This window comes from Meleagris gallopavo, chromosome 1 (genome assembly GCF_905368555.1).
Source record: "Meleagris gallopavo chromosome 1, MGAL_WU_HG_1.1, whole genome shotgun sequence".
NCBI lineage: Eukaryota > Metazoa > Chordata > Aves > Galliformes > Phasianidae > Meleagris > Meleagris gallopavo.
This window is the reverse complement of record NC_139404.1, coordinates 24,164,523-24,186,233: the sequence shown is the minus strand read 5'-3', so window position 1 is coordinate 24,186,233 and position 21,711 is coordinate 24,164,523. Positions and strand designations below refer to the sequence as shown.

At 43.9% G+C, this 21,711-nt stretch overlaps 2 protein-coding genes across 6 annotated transcripts in view; one reads left to right on the top strand and one right to left on the bottom strand.

Moving 5' to 3' along the window:
- CFTR (CF transmembrane conductance regulator) overlaps positions 1-13,376 on the top strand; it is an 82,830-nt gene extending 69,454 nt beyond the window's left edge. For all 5 annotated transcript variants that reach the window (XM_085218979.1, XM_085218996.1, XM_085218969.1 and 2 more), the window contains 5 exons: positions 1,162-1,317; positions 8,214-8,303; positions 11,307-11,479; positions 12,331-12,436; positions 12,824-13,376. In XM_085218979.1, coding sequence (XP_085075105.1) covers positions 1,162-1,317; positions 8,214-8,303; positions 11,307-11,479; positions 12,331-12,436; positions 12,824-13,030 — 732 coding nt within the window. In that variant the 3' untranslated portion in view covers positions 13,031-13,376. The remainder of the gene's footprint in view (positions 1-1,161; positions 1,318-8,213; positions 8,304-11,306; positions 11,480-12,330; positions 12,437-12,823) is intronic.
- Positions 13,377-17,491: 4,115 nt separating this feature from the next.
- CTTNBP2 (cortactin binding protein 2) overlaps positions 17,492-21,711 on the bottom strand; it is a 78,558-nt gene continuing 74,338 nt past the window's right edge. The window contains exons 22-23 of the mRNA XM_085218948.1: positions 20,031-20,132; positions 17,492-18,383 (exon numbers count right to left, since the gene is read on the bottom strand). Of these exons, the coding sequence (XP_085075074.1) occupies positions 18,231-18,383; positions 20,031-20,132 (255 nt within the window). The 3' untranslated portion in view covers positions 17,492-18,230. The remainder of the gene's footprint in view (positions 18,384-20,030; positions 20,133-21,711) is intronic.

The window sequence follows — 21,711 nt, the reverse complement described above, 5'->3', positions numbered from 1 at the left end:
TTACAAACCTCTAACTAATCTTCATGCGTGTTTGGATTTACATTCAAGAAATAACTTTATTTTCAGGGCAGCACTTAGGCAGATGTTGAACACTTTGCTTGAAGTTCATGCAAAGATTCCTGAGCTGAAGCTGTATGGATGAAGAGCCAATTTTAACTCTGTCATCTTGATGAGAAAACAGGTTCAGCAACAATGCCTTGCCTTGCCATGAGGCAGCCCTTAGGTCCTACTTTGAACAGCACCTGTCTCTCAGAGTTGATAGATCTATATTGGTTTACCCATTTCATTTCTAAGTTTGAGGGCACTGCAATTTTGATAATAGGGTTCAGACTTCCTGTAGCATCGTCTTGAAAAAACTGTGCCTTTTGAGGAGAGGCAATCTGTGATTTCTGGACTGTGAGTGTGGGTGCTTCTGTAGTCTGCTTGATTTACTTCCTGGATAATTCTTTGAAGCAATGGAGTAATGGAAATGAAAGATACTTTTGTACTGTAAACTTCTGAGGCAAAACAATTAAAACAAAGATCCCTTTTACAATGACTGTGATTTAGAAATTTTATCCAATTCCAGTGATGAACCATGTATGCAGAGGTAGTGTTTCCAGAATTGGAGTGCGTTCCTTAAACCAGAGATTTGTTTTTGCCTTGTAGTGAAGTAAGAGAAAAACAAGCAGGAAAGGGGAGAACTCCCATCATAGACCTTTGCTTGTCCTGTTTTGCCTTAGGCACTGTAATGGAAAGGATGTTAGGCAGCAGGGATGGTCCTCATGTCACCTCATCACCTTCGCATTTATATTGTCATTGTTCAAATGCAGCCCATGCTCAGACAGTTCAGCATTAGCTGTGCTAAATTCAGCTGTGGAAAAAGCCAGTATCTCAGCTTTGGGTGGTGGTAACAAAATATGAAATAATATATAAGGAAATTTCTGCTCTTCAGGTAAGTATAGACTAATGGATCTACCTTCTTAGTTGATTCTGAAGGTTTACACTAACAATCAGCCCTTGCTGTAGACTTTTATCACTTACAAATGAACAACCTATGCTATCCCACTGAAATCAGTTTGGATTGCTCTCCACTATTAAGATCTCTAAATGCTGCTGCCTTGGTCTGTGGTTAATATATGAGCGATATTAAGTGCTTGCTTTTATTAATTTGCATTGCAGGTGGGCCTTTTAGGAAGAACTGGCTCAGGAAAAAGCACTTTACTTTTTGCATTTTTAAGACTGCTGAATACAGAAGGGGATATCCGGATTGACGGCATCTCCTGGAACACAGTCAGCTTGCAGCAATGGAGAAAGGCCTTCGGAGTGATTCCTCAGGTAATGAGAATGTTTTAGAGGCAGCAAAGTGCCTTCATTTTTTTTTTTTTTGATTGCATATTAATATGCACATAGTTACATTTAAGCTGAAAATTAATTGTTTTATGCTAAGAAACAGAAAAAATGCACAGAATTTGTGAAGGGGATAGTTGGATGGATGAATGTGATAATTTGCAGTAAAGTCTACATTTTGAGTATTTCGATGTCACTCACACAAGAGCTCTTACAAAAATGAGAAGGTACAGTACCCTCAAACAAAAGTGTTTGTAGTTGGCTTATCTCTCTGCCTCTGGAATGGATGACATGTTGATTCAAAATAAGATAGTGCCATCTAAAGAAAAAAAATACAGTCAGTGATGTTCTCACCTCCTGTTTTCTAAAACCTCACATCATGTATTATGGATAGTTTGTGAAAACAATAGTGTGCCTTTTTTCTTTAATAGGTTAGTAGCAGAACTACTCAATCATTAACTGATCCCCAACTTGGGCAGGGACACCTTCCTCTAGACCAGGTTGCTCAACCTGCCCTTGAACACTACTGGGGTTGGGGCATCAACAGCATCTCTGAGCGACCTATTCCTGCTCCTTACTACCCTCTTTCTGTGATTCTGTGTTAAAGAGAGCCTCTCCAGCTTTCTTGTGTGCCCCCTTTAGGTACAGAAAGGTCACTGTAAGGTCTCTCTCGAGACTTTTATTCTCCAGGCTGAATAATCTCAACTCCCACAGCGTGTCTTCATTGGAGAGGAGCTCCAGCCTTCTGAGCACCTTTGTGGCCCTCCTCTGGATCTGCTCTAATAGATCTGTGTTCTTCGTATGGTAGGGACCCCAGAGCTGAATGCAGTGCTCCAGGTAGGGCCTCAAGACGGCATAATAGAGGGGAACAATCACCTCCCTTGAGCAGCTGGTCACTCTTTTTTAATGCTTTTGGCTTTCTGGGCTGCAAGCACACCTTAAATGCTTATGTTGAGCATTTCAGTCACCAGCGCACCAACTTTTTCTCCACAGGGCTGCTCTCAATCCACTCATCTCTCAGCCTCTACTGATGTTTGGGATTACCCAGACCTATGTGCAAGATCTTGCACTTGGCCAGGTTGACCTGCATGCTTGCATGGCCCAACTTTCAAACCTGTCAAGGTCCATCTATGTGGCAGCCCTTCACTTCCAGCATGTCACCTGCACCACACAGCTCAGCGTCATCTGCAAACTTGCTACGAGCGCAGCAGTTCCCTCAAAGACAGCAATTTTAAGCACTTTGACCTTACTGGAGCAGCCCTTTCTTCCACTGTCAATTTACACACCCAACCTATGGGAGCCGGGAGTGCTGCAGGGAGTTTGCTGCTCAGATTCACCTCCTGGCTGAGCTCTGCTGGCAGCCAGGACTTGCCTGGCATGCTGCCCTGTGACAGCTGATCTGTCACCCTTTCTCTCAGCTTTGCAATTCTTTCATGTATGTCTAGTCCTGTAAACTTTTATTTGTTTATTACTGCTGGTTCAGTACTGTCAGCATGACTTTTAGTTGCAAGCAAGGAAAAAAGTAACCCCTTTGGGTCAAGGTAGCTGTGTCAGAGATTGCAAATACAGCTGTGTCAAGATGGGCAGAGATTGCATGTATAGTGTTGCTTTAGTCTGGAGTAGTATGTTATAAAATTTGTCGAAGAGTACTAAAACACCCCAGCTCCTCATTCTCTGGAAATCACTAGAGTTGACAATCTGTTCGCTTGCTTCACTTTGCAGCTTCTGTCCAAAACACTTGCCAAGGAGCTGCACATTTATGCCTCAGAATTTACCATATGCAGAATGAAATAAAGTTTTCACCAGTATTCCCTTCAGAGAAGAGAAATTACACATGCCGCCCAGCCTTTCCCAGCAGAACAAAGAGAGCCTTTTGTTCTCTGCCATTCACCTGCAGCTTCAGAATGTAAAATAAAAGTCTCCTTGCCTTTCCTGGGAGGTGGGCCTATGACAACATGTGGATGTGCACAGTCACATGAGAGAGGCTTCACTAACAGTGAGGGAACGGAGCTAATTTAACCTGAGACATGCTTCCTTGGGAAAATTTTTTCAGCATTGCCCTTCTTTTCCCTATCCCTAAATTTTGCAATTTAAAGGACATAAAATTATTCTTTAATGGGAGTGTCATTAATAGGTGGCTGTGTAGCACCCGCAACGTCCCAATGGCACGTACTGCAGTGTGCTCCAGGTGGGTGGAACTGGAACAGCCCGAGGGGCACTCAGAAATCTCACTGAGCCACAGCAAAGGAGGAGATCTGTCTGCTCCTTTCCGTGTATCAGATGCAACTGTCAGTGCATGAGCTGGTAAATCACATTGAGCAAGTTTCCTGGAGCGCCCACAAGGAAGTTCCTTCCTGCACCTCATCAAAGGCTGGCGTTGGTTAAGCACAGCCTCGACCACAGTAGTGCTCCTACAGGATGTTTGTAATTCTCATGGAAATTGGTAACTCAGTGATAACAGGCTGCTTGAAGCATAATCACAGCTCAACAGCTCTTCATTCTGGGCAGTTCTTTCTGAGGTTTCATCTGCAAGACTTTCCCTAGCATGTTTCAAGGGTGTTTGGAGAGGAAAGGTCACTGCATCTGATTTCTGCACATTGAAGCTCTTTTGCATGCAGGTCCTCAAGCAGATTATGTACTGAAATAAGTAATTGAGTAAGACTGACAAAGAAGCCTTCAGAAGTTTGGTTATGAAGGGATAACGGGAGATCTGGAGCCAGCTTCCCGTTAAAAACATCTGAGGAATCCTGAGATCCATAAGGTGTCAGAATGAGTGTTTCCTTGAGCCTTGAGTGCTGTTCTGCTCATATTTAGACATTTAATCATTCTGACAGATCTCACAGCATTTAACTCCATGTAGAGTTAAAATCAAGCTTAGTATGGAGAACAAGACTACTACAGTTTGTGGGATTGCCAGCTGACAAAAAGAAAACTATCAAATCCCTTTGCCTCCTTTATTTCCCTGAAGAAGTAACGTTTGGAAACTTCTCTTCCTAGTTCATTTTGCAGTAGCTATCTGTCTTTGTTCATTACACCTACTTGTCTGTCTATCCATCTCAGCACTGTTCTGTTGCCTCAGACTCTCCAGGACGGCTCACCCTTGTAGTAGCACCAGGATGGCTGTTTTGCACCCTCCCAGGTCGTTCCTTTGCAATGCATCCTGCTGAGAAGCTCAGCTATTCCTCCACAATGACATGTCAATATCATCATAGCTGGGAGCATCTCCTGCCCTAGGTCCATGCACAGGACACTGGTGGAGGTCAATAGAAACACTGCATGCTCATTCAGGGCAGTATATCTGTTGTTTTCAGATATGTTTTCACTGCGTTCAGTGCTGCCAGGAACACAGCCCTCGTGCTTCTCAGTGAGCTTTACAGGAGGCAGAAGTTTTTGCATCTTCAACACAACTTTGAATCTTACAGAAACGGTTGCAACAAAATTTGCAAAAGGTCTTTCTTACTCACGTGCTCTTATTGTTGACTGTAAATATCTTAATGTCAGTACAGTTTCTAAAGGACACTTATGACAACAAAACTTTGAACTCAGACATTCAGATACCAAATTCATTTTCCTTCATCTTGATATTGTTGCCATGATGTATGTAGGAGGAGGCAACATGGAGGTCATATTGCTGTTAACTGGACTTCTCTGCATGTGCAGCTGGTGTTGTACTTCTGAAGATGTTTCAGCCTTGGGCAGATGGGAACAAGGAAGGGTTTCTAAGAACAGAGTGAGAGGTGCCAGCCCATGGGTCTGGCTGAGAACCTGCACAGGTCTTTCATCTCATCAGCAGCTGCTCACGGCCAGGATATTCTCAATCTTTATCAGCCTCTTCTAAATGGATTCCATACTCTTCTGTATGCATTTCCTTGGGTTTGTCAGAGTCTTGGTTCTCCACACAACACTTAAATCACTTAGCAGGCTTATCTGCACAAACTGGGTGTACCCAACTTTGTAACCAATATGCAGAGGCTCTAGCCACTGAAGAGGATTAGTGCACTTTAGAGGGGTTGATTTACAGTAGGTGGGGTGGGCAGAACACAAACATGGCCATATTTATGTTCCCGAGCATTTTGCTTGTGGGTGGATGTAAGCTCTGAGAAACTATCTGCTGTGTGATCACACTCTTTATCCTCCAGGCTGAACGTGAACAACTGACAGAGAAGGAAAGGACTCCAGATTTACTTCCAGTCTCCTCAGCCATCCAGTTCTCTTTCCATCACCCTCCTTATTCCTACTTCTTCCATATTTATAAATGACACGCAAGCCCATGGCAGTCACTTTTTTTTTTTTTCCCTCCTTTTGAATTTCTGGCATTTAAGATTTATTTTTCTCCTTCTTTTTAAGTGGACTGTACCTGCCCACATACCTAACACGATATTTACTCAGGTGAAGCCTATGTGGTTTCTAATGAGAGGAAGGAGGTGTTGAAAAGGATGGAGAAGTACCAGAATTCAGGACAATGCAATATTTATCTTGTGGAAAAAAAAACATGTATTCCAGGGAATAGCTTGCTTTCAGTGCCCTACTTCTTAAAGGCACAGCTATTACAAGTATCAGCAGAGTCTGAAGAAAGTGGTCTCCTTTATTTCTCTCCCTGCTGCACTTCAGCAGGAATGTTATTCAGCCCAATCTTCTTTAAAACTGGTTTGTTCAGTTGACTATTCTTCATCAGTGAGAACTGAAAATATCTACTCCATTAGTTAAACGTGTGGTGCTCAAAGTATGAACAAAACCAGGTCTGACCCTGCTTCCACAGAACTATGACTTTCACCGCACCCAGTGCTTGTAGGAATCTAATCCTGCTGCAAATATATAGTCTCACATGCACAAACTAACTGGGCCGTGGGAAGGGACAGGGCTGTTCTTCACTGAAGCACTTGGAGTTTTAAGAAATGATGGTTATAAAGGAAAGGCTCTTCTCTTTCCTTGCTACCCAGCAAATGTAGTTCTGTAAGTACTGGCTGTGCACACCACTGCCTGCACTGCAGCTCTGCTGGACTCTGGCTCGCAGAGCAGTGGGGAGCTCTCAGGGAAGCCCCTCCAGTGGCTGCATGGCAGCAGAGTGCAGTTGGTTTTCCCTTCTGCTCTCCTGAGTGAGGTCCTTCCTTGCCCCTTATACCAAAGAAATTACTGGCAATGCCTTTCACCTCTTAATTAAATGAATTAAAACAATTTATTTTAAACTGCCACACACTTCTAATTAATCATAATTAGATGATGAATATAAATGCATGTATAAATCACTCTGAAATCTGATGAAAGAACGCCAATTTCCCAGGTTAGGTCAGATGGAAATTGTGGCCAACTGGCTGAGCTCTGGGACTGCATTTTACTGCATATACGCTCTCAGCCAGTTTCTGCCACCCCAGCAATTCCCTCGTTGCTTTCAGTAGCTTTGGACAACCAAAGCTCTGGTTTAATTTCAACAAGAAATTATTTGGCTACGGATCACTGGCATTTCAACATGTCTTCTCTAAATAAATATTTTCTTTAGGAAGACAAAAGAAGAAGTAATCGCTGAAATCCTTCCTCTTGATATCCATTCTGTATGTACAAGGCAAGAACATGCAAATGGTCATATTTCCCAAGCTTTGCATTCTTTGAGAGCAAGTTTCCCTGCTGTCAGCAGCAGGTGTAGAGCAACACAGAAAGCAACAGCTTCCATTTATCTTATAACAACTGTAGCACAACCTCAGTGTCACTTGAAGAGCCCCACTTCCACCGATCTGCCACACCTCCCTGTGTAAAAAGAGATTAAACAAATATTTAATTTTGTCTGAGTCATTGCTTTTCCAGCCACAACACATATATCTAAGGTATGTTTCTTTTATAGCTGCTTGTCTAAACTGATGGAAAAACCAAATTCAGTAGTAAATCTTAGAAGGATGCTGTGTTGGTGCTGAGCAATGCACGTCTTCATCATTTTCTGCAACAGAGGGAAGGTGCAGAACAGGAGGAAGAGAGTATGGCTGCAGCATCTCTCAGGGCAGCCTCCTGTGTGAGTGTGTGGTGGTGCTGCAGCCGGGTTGGGTTGTGCTGCACCACGTCCGTCCCTGTGAACTGGCACCAAGAGCCAGGAGGGCTCTGCTGAGATGGGACTGGGACAGGCAATAAAGAATCAAACAAGACTTTAAAAAGGCTTCTTCCAAACTTAAAATGTAGAAAATCTTCCATTCTGAAAACTGTTGAAATATTTCACATTTTTTTAGACAAGTTTGCGTTAGTTCTTATTAAAACAGCGGTCAAAACCTGAACAGACAGTTCTTAACTCTGATGATCGGGGGGCTGGAGCACCTCCCCTATGAAGACAGGCTGAGAGAGCTGGGCTTGTTCAGCCTGAAGAAAAGAAGGCTGCAGGGTGACCTCATTGCAACCTTCCAGTACCTAAACAGGAGGGGAGTCAACTCTTTGAAAGGTAGATAATGGCAGGACAAGGGGAAATGCTCTTAAGTTGAAGGTGGGAAGATTTAGGTTGGATGTCAGGGGGAAGTTCTTTACTGTGAGAGTGGTGAGGTGCTGGAACAGGCTGCCCAGAGAGGTTGTGGATGCCCCATCCCTGGAGGTGCTCAAGGCCAGGTTGGATGGGGCCCTGGGCAGCCTGGTCTAGTAGTAAATGTGGAGGTTGGTGGCCCTGCATGTGGTTTGGGGGTTGGAGATTGATGATCCTTGAGGTCCTTTCAACCCGGGCCATTCTGTGTTTCTGTGGTTAACTCCCTCCTCTTTTTTTTGAACAACTTTTTCCAAAATTGTATAAAACCTTCATTAAGCTTTGTCTGATAATTACAGAAGGTTATTTTTTGTCTCTGTACGCTTTGCAATTTACGACGTCTCACATAATGTTCCACCTGTATATATCCACCTGTACATCTTCTTTCTTATAGAAAGTCTTCATATTTTCTGGAACTTTTCGGAAGAATTTGGATCCTTACGGGCAATGGAACGATGAGGAAATATGGAAAGTCGCAGAGGAGGTAAAACTGCTCAGTGTGTTTCTTGTTTCCCTCTGCTGAGTGCAGTGCAGGACAAGTGGTTATCGTATGCTAAATTTATATAAAGGCTTTGAAACAAAGTGCTGAGAAAAGATAACAGAGGGCCATAAACCTTTTTTTCCCTAACTTTGACAAAGGCGATTTTTTATGGGATAATAAGGAAACACAAAGATAAACTTCCGTACAGCTCTTCATGCAACGACTGAGCACAGGTGAGGCTCTCTCTTTGGCTTGGCTACATGACCCTGAGAGAAAAGAAGTGCAGTGGGCTGATGACGCAGAAGTCTTGTAATCTTTTGTCTCTTTAATGCTTTGTCAAATACATGAAATTTTTCAACTGCAGTGTGCGAAGATGACTGGCAAACATCTAAGAGGCCAGGGAGAAGTGAGAAATGTCTGATGTCAGTGTTAGAAATAAAAGACTGGTATTACTGCGATAGGAAATACTTAGACTCAGCTTATAAGAATCTTTCATTGAAAGATTTTCCGGTTGTTGCAGCTCTCGGTCTGGCTTGCAGCTGGCTGGTAGGCAGTGCTCTCTGACATCGCATTTGGGCTCATGTACAGCTTGTGTCACAGCCAGCTGCCTCCTTCGTGGAAATCAAATATTAGGGAATATTAGAAAACCTGAAGGTTTTCTTTCTTCTAATTTTACACTGAGGTTTTAGCAACATTTTTTGTTTTCAAATTCCCCAATATCAGGGGAAAGATTTTTCCAGCTCTGTTTCCATCTAGAGAGCAAACACCACGCATTATGGGTGTAAGATGCCACCTATTGGTGCTGATAGTGTTTAGTAGGTTGCACGGGTGTAAATAATGCCCCAAGAAAAGGCAGCTAAGAGGTACAGAAGAGGGAATGCTTCAGCCTAGAAAGCAGATGTCTCCTTCTAAGGCACGGATGACTTAATAAACTTCTTCCCTCTTCCTTGTCCATAGCAAGTCTCAAGTATCATAAAATGTGTACAAACGTGGGAGTTAATCTGAAAGCTTCCTTGTTCCCACCCAGGAGGCTGACTTTGTCTCTGCTCTCTCTGAGGTTTATATAATTCCTTTCCTGTTTGAAAAAGGAGAAAGTAGCCACTTTCAGTGCACAATTTACTGTCAAGTATGTACATCACAGCACTTTTGATGAAATGGAGTGACAGGAGCTTTTTAGCTGGTGCTACAAGAGACAGGGAAGCAGTGCTGTGCTTCCCTGGTGCCCTGAGACTGCCGGGGGGGGGGGGAGGGGGGGGATTGATATTCCCTCTCTTGAATAAAAGTGAGTTCTAGCTCTGCTTTGGATGGTGGTGTCTGAGAGCCAACCCTGGGATTTTAAAGAGCTAAACCTTATTTGTAACAGTGAGAAAATTTTTTTTTAACTATTTATCACTAAGAAGTTTGGCAAATCCAAAAATCCAAGTGTAACAACACAGAGTTTTTGAGTTAATAGGCAAGAGAACTCAAAGCAAACAAAAAGAGCCGTTAATACTTTTCAGTAGGAGTGATGTGATTGTTTACACAGCTTGCGCTCCTGAAACCTGGCTCGGTGGAGTCAATGAGTCAGCGTGACTTCAGGAGTGGGGCACAGGAAGAAAGCGGACATCCAGCTTCACCCTGGCCCATAGGCTGCTGAGGGCTTAGACAGCACTGCCAGTATCAGTGCCACCTTTTAAGTTCCTGGCATCGGGCTGCAGATGCAAGGCGCTGCATGAACAAATGTCAGGTGTTTCACTTCCATTGCCCCAGTATTTCAGCACCTGAATCTGTCACACGCGTGTTAATTTTGGGGGCTAGGTTTTCCTCGGGCAGTCAGCTGTCTGAACTGTAGATGTTACAAAGAGACCTCGCACAGTTTTAAGAAGAAGGCAACATCTCCAACTAAAAACCTGCTCCAGAATTTCATTAAAGGGCAAGAGTTATATTTGAAAGAGTGAGGAACAATGCAGTGACCTTGATTTGCTTATAAATAGAAGTATGAACTTCAAAAACACTATACATACCTACATGCCACCATTTAACACGATTTCCTTGTAAAAAGGAAATGCAAAGCAATAATTCTATTTTTTTTGCCTTGGAATGAAAATAAGTGGCAGACCAGTCATATTTTGAAAATGGAAGGGGGGTTCTTCATGAATTGTGAGTTGCACTGCACTTTTATAATGTATTTCGGAGCAGTGCATCTCTCGTTTCCCAGTTCTCATGTTTTACAAATGCTTCTCTGGGAATGCCAGGGAGCACAGTCAGACTGGACATGAGGAAGCTGCAAGGCTTTGGTGCAAACACAATGCCCTTCCCAGTGAGAGCAGAGGGGCACAGGCAGAAACAAACAAGAGCCACTCCTGTGCCGGGTTTGTTTCTGGCTCAGGTGAAGCAGGTTCCCACCACAAGGCCCTCTGAAACATTCTGCCACTGGCGCTCGAGGAATGCCAGCAGTGCCCATGGGCTGAGCAACATGCACAGTGCATTTGAGGCAGCACAAGGAGCAGATGGAAATACTCTCAAAGCCATAGACACAACACCATGGTGACCGGGGTTATTTTCCCTGTTGCTGTAAAGTAGCATGGGAATTTTGCTTGTTTCTTCTTGCCCTCCTAGTAACCAGAGAGGCCTGGTTTCCTTTCAGAAATCTCTCTCCTTGACATTACCAGTGACACACATCACTTCTGGACACAAGTTCTGAGCGCATGGCTGTCTCTGCTAACTCAGAGAGTTTGGGTGGAAATGCCAGAAGTCATTGCATGTGACAAACAAACGGAGCATTAACTCTCAGCTGCCCACAGTAAATCCTGGGACATGGTATGGTTCAGCTTTTCACACCGCCCAGCCAGCAGCTTGTAGTCTTACAGGACAGACACTTGTTTTCATTGATCTGTATTTTCTGTTCAGGAGTGAAAGGCAAGAAAAGAAAAGGTGTTGGTCATCATAACCCCCTCCACCCCACCTCCCCCCCAGTCAGCAGTAACTGTGCCTCATCCACTTTTCTTTTCTTTTTCTCTCTGGTAGGTTGGGCTGAAGTCTGTGATTGAGCAGTTCCCGGGCCAGCTGGATTTCGTTCTCGTGGATGGAGGCTGTGTCCTCAGCCATGGGCACAAGCAGTTGATGTGCCTTGCCCGGTCTGTTCTCAGTAAGGCTAAAATCCTGCTGCTGGACGAGCCCAGTGCTCACCTGGACCCCATGTACGTTTTGTTCACGTGTTCTAATATGAAATCCAAAAACCAGTGAGGCAGCGCCTCCTAAAGAAACCTTTGGTAACTCCTCAGGTCTGGTACTAAGCCTGATTTCAGCTTCAGGAACAGACTTTGGGGAAAAGGGTTGCACTAAATGTGCCACCTTGGAGAAGTACGGAACCTGCTTCCAGCAGGGGAGCAACTCACTTCTGCTGTGTCAGCAGCAGCTCAGCCATGCTGGCTGTCCTGCTTTGGCCGGGCTATGTGAAGGAAGGAGAGGGACACAGTGATAGCTGCTGGGCTGTCCACAGGGCGCTGGCCACGCTTGGTCCACCATGGCCTTGTGTTTGAGGGCTAGAAATCAGGCAGTGTCAAACACAGGGTTCAGAAACTTCAGATGTTCTTCTGTCCCTGCTCAGTGCCAGCTGTAACTCACTGTTCCTTGCTGTTGTGTTACTGTCACAGTGCAAGGTAACGGAAACGCTCCTGCATGGTGGGTGCTGTAACTGTTACCAAAGGGGAGCAACTCTATCCCCCAAAGTTTACATCAGGCTGGGATTATCATCATGAGTTCAGAACTCCAAGCTGATTTATCTCCAGCCCAGACAGCAAAAGCATAAATTAGGTCCAAAGAATGCCAGTGCAGTGTGGCATTGTTAGAGACGGTGGCATTTCTGCATGGAGTGTCAGAAAAGTTCAGTTGCACCTTCACATTAGAGCAGATGAGTGTTTTCCCGGCAGAGGTGCACCATTGCTGAGCATCACAGCATGCAGCTGGATGATTACATCCCACAAATGCAGTTACGGGCTGTGAGTGATGTATGTTGCAGTCTGGATGCCAATGATTATTTGCCTTCCAGAACTTCCCAGGTGATCAGGAAAACACTGAAGCATGCATTTGCAGACTGCACTGTGATCCTCTCCGAGCACAGGCTGGAAGCCATCCTGGAGTGCCAGCGGTTCCTGGTGAGCATCTTCCCTCTTCTCCTGCACAGTTGTTTTGTTACATTTGTCAAGCCATGGAGTGCTTTGGCTTGAAGGGGACCTTAATGACCACCAGTGCCAGTGCCAGCCCCCTGCCCTGCTTTACCATGGCCAGGGCAGAAACGGCTGCACTTCTTGAGCAATAGAAAGGCATGCAGGGGAAAAGGGTTTCTGAGGAAATATCCAACGGTCAGAATCTCTGATTTCATTCATAAAGGCATCTGAATATTGCATTATCGTGTAATCTGGGCAGTGAGGTGTCAGGACGCACTGCGCCCTGTCAGAACAGAACTTGCGGGTTGGTGGGGAGACAGCCGGGCTGCACCTCCTTCGGCCACCTCCCATCTGAGAGGTGCGGTGTCCCCGCAGGTGATCGAGGACAACAAGATGCGGCAGTACGAATCCATTCAGAAGCTGCTGAGCGAGAAGAGCTCCCTGCGGCAGGCCATCAGCCACGCCGACCGCCTCAAGCTGCTTCCCGCGCACCGCCGCAACTCCAGCAAGCGCAAGCCCAGGCCGCAGATCTGCGCACTGCAGGAGGAGACGGAGGAGGAGGTGCAGGAGACGCGGCTGTGAGCCGCGCGTGCTCTGACCTCCGCCGTCGCGGCGTGCGGGCACTGCCTGCTCTGCGCTCCGCCGCGTGGCGGTGCCGCTCCGCCCGGTACCGCCCGGAGGGGCGCAGGAGCGATGGGCGCAGCCCCGCCCGGGGATCCGGGAGCCGCGCGCCGCGTCCCGCGCGGCACAGCCGGTGAAGAGACTTCCACACCGATTTTTATACTCTTCTGGTTTGCGGTTTTATGATGAAACGGAACTTTCCCTAGGATATGTTATTTATTTTAATATTGTTGCCAACGTTTGTTAAGGAAATGATGTATTTTAAAAGTGATTCTGTACTATAAAGAAAAATATATTTGTACAAAAAGTTGTGCGTTGGGACGGTGTTTCTGTTACCGCTAGCCTTTGGTGCCGCGTTGCCCACACTCAAACGAGGGCAGCTTCGGGCCGGCGCAAACAGCCGCTCCAGCGGCACAGCCCGCCCGTAGCTCCCTGCCGGCCGCCACAGCCCGGGGCCGCCCCTACACCGCCCCGCGCGGCGCTGTGTTGCCGCCCGCCAGCAGGGGGCGCTGCGGGGCCGGCACCGCTCCGCCTGCCCGGCCCTATCCGTGTCCCTGCCCCTGCACGTGCCCGGCCCTATCCGTATCCACGGCCCTGCCCGCTGACCAACGGACAATGCTCGTTGCTTGGTGTGATTTTTACACGGAGGCAACAGGGTAGGCGCTGGCCGAGCAGGCAGAGTTATTTCTGGCCGTACCTCGAGTATTGCGTTCAGTTTTGGGGCCCTCACTTCAAGAAAGACATTGAGGTCCTGGAGCGTGTTCAGAGAAGAGCAACAGAGCTGTGAGGGGTGTGCAGCACACGCCTCATGAGGAGCGGCTGAGATAGTTCAGTCTGGAGGAGGCTCAGGGGTGACCTTATTGCTTTCTACAACAGCCCGAAGGGAGGTTGTGGTGAGGGTGGGGTCAGCCTCTTCTCCCAGGTGATGGGGCTGATGGATGGACTGGATGATCTTAGTGGTCTCTTCCAATCTTAATGATTCTATGATTTTCGGAAGGGAAACGGCAAATCCAGCAAGAGCATGCAGTAGAGGGGATGTATGTGGGAGCTGCTGATAGATACAGTGTGAGCATGTGGAATGAAAAAAGTGTTCCCAACCAGTGGCATCCCACTCCCAGCCAAGTAGCCGCAGACCCCTCTGCTGCAGGGCCGGGGCTTCCACTGCAGTCTCCCAAGCCCCAGACACAGCCCTCTCTGCTCTCAGAAGGCAGTGTGAAAAGACTGGAGAGGCAAAAGGCTGGTTCTTCCAGTGCGGGAGCACTGCCCCAAGCACTGCGCTCCTCCACAGGAAGAAAGCATATGCTGCCAGTGGCAGTCAAGAGGAGCATGTTGCTTTCCAGAGAAGCTCTCACAATGCCAGTGGGAGCAGCGTGCTGGGCTCTGCCTGATGCTGAGCTGGGAAGCTGCATGACTGCTCCCACTGCACTGTATGGGGACAGAGAGGAGGCTGCAGCCCAATGCTGTAGAAGAAAAGAACAAATAACAGTGGCCTTCATAACACAGATTGGTCACTGTTTAGGTGGATTTTCCTCATCATGTCTTTACTTCACACACACACTGGATAAAACAAACCCCTCCCATAGTGCTTTGTTACTGAAAGCGCACATCTGAACTAACAGGTGTGCGTGCAGGTGTGCAATGAAAACCAAGGAGCAGGCTGAGTCCAGAACTAATAGGAAGATTTAATTTTGCAGCCTGAGAGGAAGAATGATTAAGAGAGTGAAATTGCCCTGCCAAGGATCTGCAGCTCCCCTGAAGTACAAAGGAGGGAGAGGGCAGCCAGAAATGGCTTGCTCAGCACCAAGGGCCTCTTAGACAGCAGTGGCCACACAGGAGCAGCCCAAACAAACTCAGACGTGCACATCCCCCCATCCTTGTACATCTCGTATACAAAATCTCCATGCACAGCAGCTTCATCATCGCCATTAGTGGTGTCTCTCTGGGCTGCTGTCCCAAACAACAGTTTAGCTTGCGCTGTTGCTTAACTGGTGCCCTACCAGCTGTAGTTTTTATTCAAGGACTGCCTATGTTATCTCTAAAATCTTTCAGTGAGTTTCACCTCTCCCATTTCCATGGCCCTCCTGCCACGGCCCAGCAGTGCCAGCACCATCCAGTGCTTAGTGTCCACATCTCTCCCCAGGCTCGCAGTGCCCCACTGCATCCCCCCTGTTCCACCCTGCCCACAATGGGAACGTCCCTGAAACGTAGCAGCTCTGGGAAAACAAACCTTTTAAAGCCACTGCTTCTGATTGATTCTGAATTAGCATGGATTGCTGAAGATCAGATCAGAACTTCACAGTTTGTTGTCGTCTATTAGATATTTTAAAAGTTATTGCATAATGTTTTCCTCTGTTGTGTGGTGCCCACTTGGCATTTTAGCTGGGCACAGCTTGCCTATGAGTTAGCATTGTTCAGCACTGGACAAGAAAAGCACCAAAACCCACACGGAGCCGTGTGTCCAATTATTTACTAATGGACAATTAATTGCTGCCTAAAAATCTTGCACATAAAGCAACATTCAGTGTGATTCAGTGACACGATTCCTTTATAAACCCTCACGTTCTCCAAAATCAGTTTCCTGCTCTTAGGATAAATGACATTACCTCCAATTTTATTCACTGGGATTTAGATCTTGAAACACAATCCTTATAAATGCAACCAGAGGTTTTCAAGCCTTTTGCTTTTGCCCTAAGCATGCTGAGAGCTTTTATTTTCGGAGCTGACAAAGTGGAGAGATGGAGAGTTTAGGACTTATCGCCATCAGTGGTGGATGAGAGCGATGGTCTTTCAGGCCCTGGTTGAAGGGACTGAGCCACATGTAAGGAGTGTGGGGAGGTGGGACCGAAATGCAAAACCCACCCTAGGGCTGTGGAATGGATGGGGCCTTTGTGCCTAAGAGCTGATATGGCCTGAGGAGAGCGTTTGGAAATCAGATGGAATTCAGAGACCTGCAAAACATCATTTGAGCAAAGACAAATGAAGATCACAGGCAGCACAGACAGTCAGAATGACAGCAGACAGAAGTCACCCAGGGATCAGATGCAGACGGAGAGAGATTATGACAGTGGGCTGGGAAGAAAGGACGAGAGGATTGAAAGGCAACGCTAAATTTAGCAACAGAGACTTGACTTTCAAACAATGAGCCAATGATCAAAGCCACCCGCTTCTCTGCAGGTTTTCTCTCCACGTACAGCACAAACGACTTTTGATCCTCACAGACAATATTGTCTTAAAGCGCATCTAAAACCAGGTTTTAGGGCTCTGCCTCAGTCCGCCCACACAAACACACTGCAAACTTTTCATCTAAACGAGGGCTGACATTTGTAAGGTGTATCCTCAATGCAGAGCACATCCAGCTTAGAAGCAAGTCAGAATATAGATAGTTAGGGATGCTCACTGCTGAGAGCTGCCTCCCGACCCGTGGTCCTCCACAGCAACCCAAGCGCTGTGCAGCTGATGGTAAAAGCAGGGTCCCATTTGTCAACACCAAAATTAATACAAAAAAAATGGGATCCTACAGAAATCATCCTTGAATAATGCAACTGAATAGTTGGATGTAACCACTGCTGTTGCAAAAAAAAAAATTCAAGTGTTAATAGAACAGTTAATACAACAAAGTTAGGGTGCTTCCTAAATACACGGTGAGGAAAATAATTACAGACATGAACTCCTGCCAGGCCACAGCTAGGAAGATAAAACAGACACACAAACTTAGAGACAGAAAGATGGACAATATGCCATACAAAACTTTTATTGACATGAGCTTGGGATGACTGTTTTACATAGAAAGGTGAAGTGTTAGGAAACAGTTAACATCATTTTTTCCTCTTCCACAATTACCTTAAGACAGACGCTATTGTGGAGATGACACGCACAGCCATGTTCTGTCCACGGTTCCTAAACCACCTCCTGAGAACACAACAGAGGACAACTAAGTCTGACCTCAGGGTCACTCCATGTTTTCCACTACCTCCCCAGTGAGGTATCCAGGTGGGAGTGCTGCTGCTCTGCGCAACGCACAGCTGTGTAATGGCAGCTACATAAGGGGAGAGCGTGGAGATACTCCCTTCTTGGACACTTTCCTTCTTAGGAAAATGCTCTACCTCAGTAGGGGGAAAAAAATGAACAAGACTTCATTTTATCTGCAACTCAAGTATCATTTCACAGCAATTACATCTTCAGTCCACAACAGAAACTGACAATTACACAGTAACTCATGTTTTCGCTACTCCATTATCTCTGATAATACTGCAGTTAAGCTTGTGCTCAAATTCCTTTTCGGTAAAATCTGCCTCTGAAAAACACTGTTATCTCTTGGATACTCTTAAAACACTAATGAAGCATATAAATTTCGTAATAGTAAAAAATAAAAGCTAAGTTAATAAATGACCACATTGTCTTCAATTTATCAAAGAATAAGAGTCTGAGAAAAATAACTTTTATTGCATTTTAATTTCTCAATCTCTTTCTTTCTCTTAAAAGATAAAGTTGTAACATAAAGTCATGACATTTAAGATGAAGAGAAGCTTGGGGAAAACAGAATCACAATCCAGCAGGCAGAGGATGGGGAAATCAAAGTATTTAATATGGCTTGGAGCTGAAAGTAATTGATCTGCGCTTCCGATCATCTTAGTTATTGCCACATTCCATTGATTTTCATTAAGTGAAGATAAAAACATGTCTTTAAAATGCATGTACAATAGCTTTAAGCCGTTTCTGTACACATTGTGCAACTCATCTGAATGCAATTTAACACATGAACTTAATAGAATATATATTTATGTACAGTATATACACAAACAGAATCTTGTGGTAATACCCCTGAATGTTATCATTTAAACAAGAATCATTTTGGTAACAGAAAGAAATCTATGAAGGTGGCAGAGCTGCCCATTTCTGACATCTAAATCAATATAATTTCCAGCTGACTTACATACAAATGAAACTGTGGTCCTGTACAAACTTTACATTACAGGGAAACAGTTTATTTTAATAAAAACTATTTACATATTTGAGTGCTTGGTTTTTGCAATAGAGATTATGTGAACACAGAAAATTATATGGTAGGCAGGTTTACTGTAAAATTTTTCTATTTGTTCTTTTTTTGTGCAAATTCCAAATCTCTCTTTTTGTGTCATTATCTGCCTCTATTTGCCTTGTATTACTGCTGCTGCTTTTTTTTAGTACTCTGAGAAGGCTGGGTGACTTTACTTCTCGGTACAGGAAGAAAAGATTTAACTCTTGAACCACCCAGCTCTGTCTTTGATTTGCTGCTTTCTACAGTTCGACTGCTGCTGAGAGGACGGATTCCATCCTATGGATAAAAGAAAGCATTTTTGTTCAAATAATGACTGTAGCCAGAGCTGGAAAACAACCAAACAACCCTCCACCCTCACAGAACCTCTGTCATTTACAGTCTCTTGCAGATGAACACGACAGTGTCTGACTGCTTGGTGAACAAACGACGGCTTTTTTTTTTTCTTCTGTGATGGAAATATCATAAACATATTAAAATACCAAAAGAATTCAATGAAATTTTTTGCATTAGCATTCAAAAACCTTAAATATCATTCCCAAACATCTCAATTTTAGGAGGTATGTCTTGTATTGTTAGCAGGAATTTTAAAAGGAAAAAGAAACAACTAGGAAAATTTTACGATTATATATCAAATTAGGCAATCATCATTAATATCTAAGCTCTGGTTTGGATTGTCTGAACTGAATGTTCAGAGAAACACTCAAAAGCTGTACATCTAAATGTGCGTCTTCAATACTAAAATTGTTGCCATTCAGTGGATGTCTGTCCTCTGGATTTTCAGTAAAATTACAGGAAATGTTTTTAACATTTTAAATATTTGAATGTGAAGAAAGATGATGATAAATATATGTCATCTTATCTAACTAGTTTTCTTAATGCTTAGGTACACAAGTTAAACTATTTTCAGGGCTACTTCATTGATGATCCTTGGGGTCCCTTCCAACCCAAGCCATTCTATGATTCATTGTACTTGCAGAGAATAGGCAGAGTACTTCCAGAAAACAATTTATTGCCATCAGACAAAGTGCCTGCATTGACCTCTAGAGGAACTCAGTGCCTACTGAGAGAACATAGAGAACAGACTCTACTGGTTAAGATTAATTGAGCTGTATGCTCAAAAGATGCCTCATTGTTTAAAAAACAGGAAAGAATTTATCATTAAGGAAAGAATTTATCATATTTAAAAAATTTATCATAAAAAAAAATAAAATAAAATGAAAGTGGGTGTATTTTATCATAAACATGTCTAGAAACCACAAATGATTATTTTCCATTTCTGAAAAGAAAAAAAGTTACTGGATCTGTTTTATCTTCCAGCAGTATTCAATGCACCTTTCCACTCTGGAACTGCCCTTGAGTTACTCAAGTTTGTTCAGGTTTAGAGTACCTTTTGCCAGAAGCACCAACTTTGTAACAACGGGCTTATTTTGATCTCTCATAAATAATATGCCAAGACAACTGTACAGCAACAGATAGCTAGGTAGTAATCACTGGTAATCACTGCAGAAGATGGTTTAAAAATAAACCACGAGCCAGCAATTTCATATTAACAATTTTAAAAAGTTTTCAGCTTTTGTAAACTTATTAAATAGCTTTAATTGTTAGAAAAAAAATAATCATATGAAACCGGGGCTTACAAAGCTGGAGTGTTAAGGATACTTGGCTTAGGTAAATGTCTTTATATAAACATGAAAACTGTGAAATAAATACATCCATTGTTTAATGAATCTCTAATTTCCATTAAGACACGTGGAGAAAACTTGGCATGATGTGACACCAAGTTTACTAAGAATGGTGACAGTTTATTCTTGCAATAAACAGGGCAGTGGAACACTAATTCTTGGGATCCAATCAAGAACTCAAATTTTAGAGACACCTGAAATTTAGCCCCCTTCCCTACCCTGCTATAAAATTCTTACCTACCTTTTGTTTCATTGTTTTACTTGGGTTAGTACCACTTGCTGAAAATACAGGATTGTTCTGAGAGTTACCGAACATCAGTAGCGCATCCTTAGAATCTGCAATCTGAAAAAAGATAAGAAAAAGGTGAAGATTTATTCACAGCAGAAATTATGTTTCTGTTTTCTGAATTTTGGAGTCTTGACTCGATTATCTTGTGGTTTCCATTTAGTGTTATGCACAAACATCCAAAGAGTTTAACTAGCTCCAAGGATGTGCAAGAAAGGAATGATCGCATTCTCCTTCTCCCATCACATTTCTTTCCTGATATTTTCCATCAGAACTTGTGACCATGCAGAAACAGATACAATATGATCAGCCTTCTGATCTCACTGAAACCTTGATACTTTGATCTGGGCTGAGCTGACCCAATTCACTCTGCAACTGCAAAAGTACTCAATCTCATACAACAGAGATGGCAGGAACATACAGTGAAAGAGCAAATTAGAAAGCTGACGTACTTATTTTGATGGCAGCCTAGAATTACCTCACATAAAGCAAACATGCAACAGCATCCTTACTTCTGTAAGCCCTACTAGGCAGCTGGGGAATTAACAACAGAAATTACAATCATGGATGGTTCCACCCATGATGAGGAAACTGAACAAAAGACAGTGACATCTATCTCCTTCCTCATTTAACCCACATTTCCTTGAATTGTCAACAACCAGCAACTGCATTTTAAATGTTATTAAACACAATTTTAAGTTCATTGCCATTTCTTTAGCACATCCTATATTGTCAAGTGCTGATAGTAAATCCCTGTTGACTAAGGATTACCTGACCAGCGTGGGCCATGCAACTCACACAAATATTGTAAGTTTTAAACTAAAAATAATAAAATCAATCAAAGAACAAAAAAATTCCACAACCAAATAATCACGCCTGAAACCAACAAAAAAACTTAACGAAAGATGTAATTAAGCAGGTTGAAAAATCTTCCCAAACATACATTTCTTAATAAAAATGTGGTTGTTTTCTAAGAACAAGCAGCTTGCTTAATAAGGTAAAACTAATGGAACTGCTGTTCAAGGAGAATCCTAGAGGGTACAATGGACAGCCTGAGTCGACAACAGGCTTGGACTGAAGAAGAGTGGTTGCTCTGTGTTTCAAAATACATGGATCAACTACTGCAGTGTGAACACTGCTAGCAGGGGAACCTGGAAAAGAATACATAGGCAGAGCTACAGGGAGCTCTGGAAGCTTTTAGTATGGAAGGAAAGGTAAGATCCATGTTTCTTCCCTCTGCTCCAAAAAGTCTTCCATAGCCACTTAAAACTCACTCCTATCCCAAATTTGGAAGTCTTTCAAGCCTCTTTCTTATTTTTGTAGGAAAAGAATACTGTCAATCTTCTTGTGTCACAATCTTCTTTACTGTCACTTCTTGTGTGGGGCAGCAAAACTTAATTTTGCTACACAGCAAATGATCTTAAAACCAGTTCTCTGATGCCTAATGGGATTACTAGAAACAAAACGTGAAGTGCCTATGAAGCACTTTCTAGTGCTTTTACAGTCATAAGACTGTAAAAAAGTTTCCCAGATGAACAATAATGCAGAGAATGCTACTGTCTCTAGTACTTATGAACTAACAAATTTTAGCCTCTAACACAAAAACCTCTACGATTCAAGACAATGAGGGTGTAAT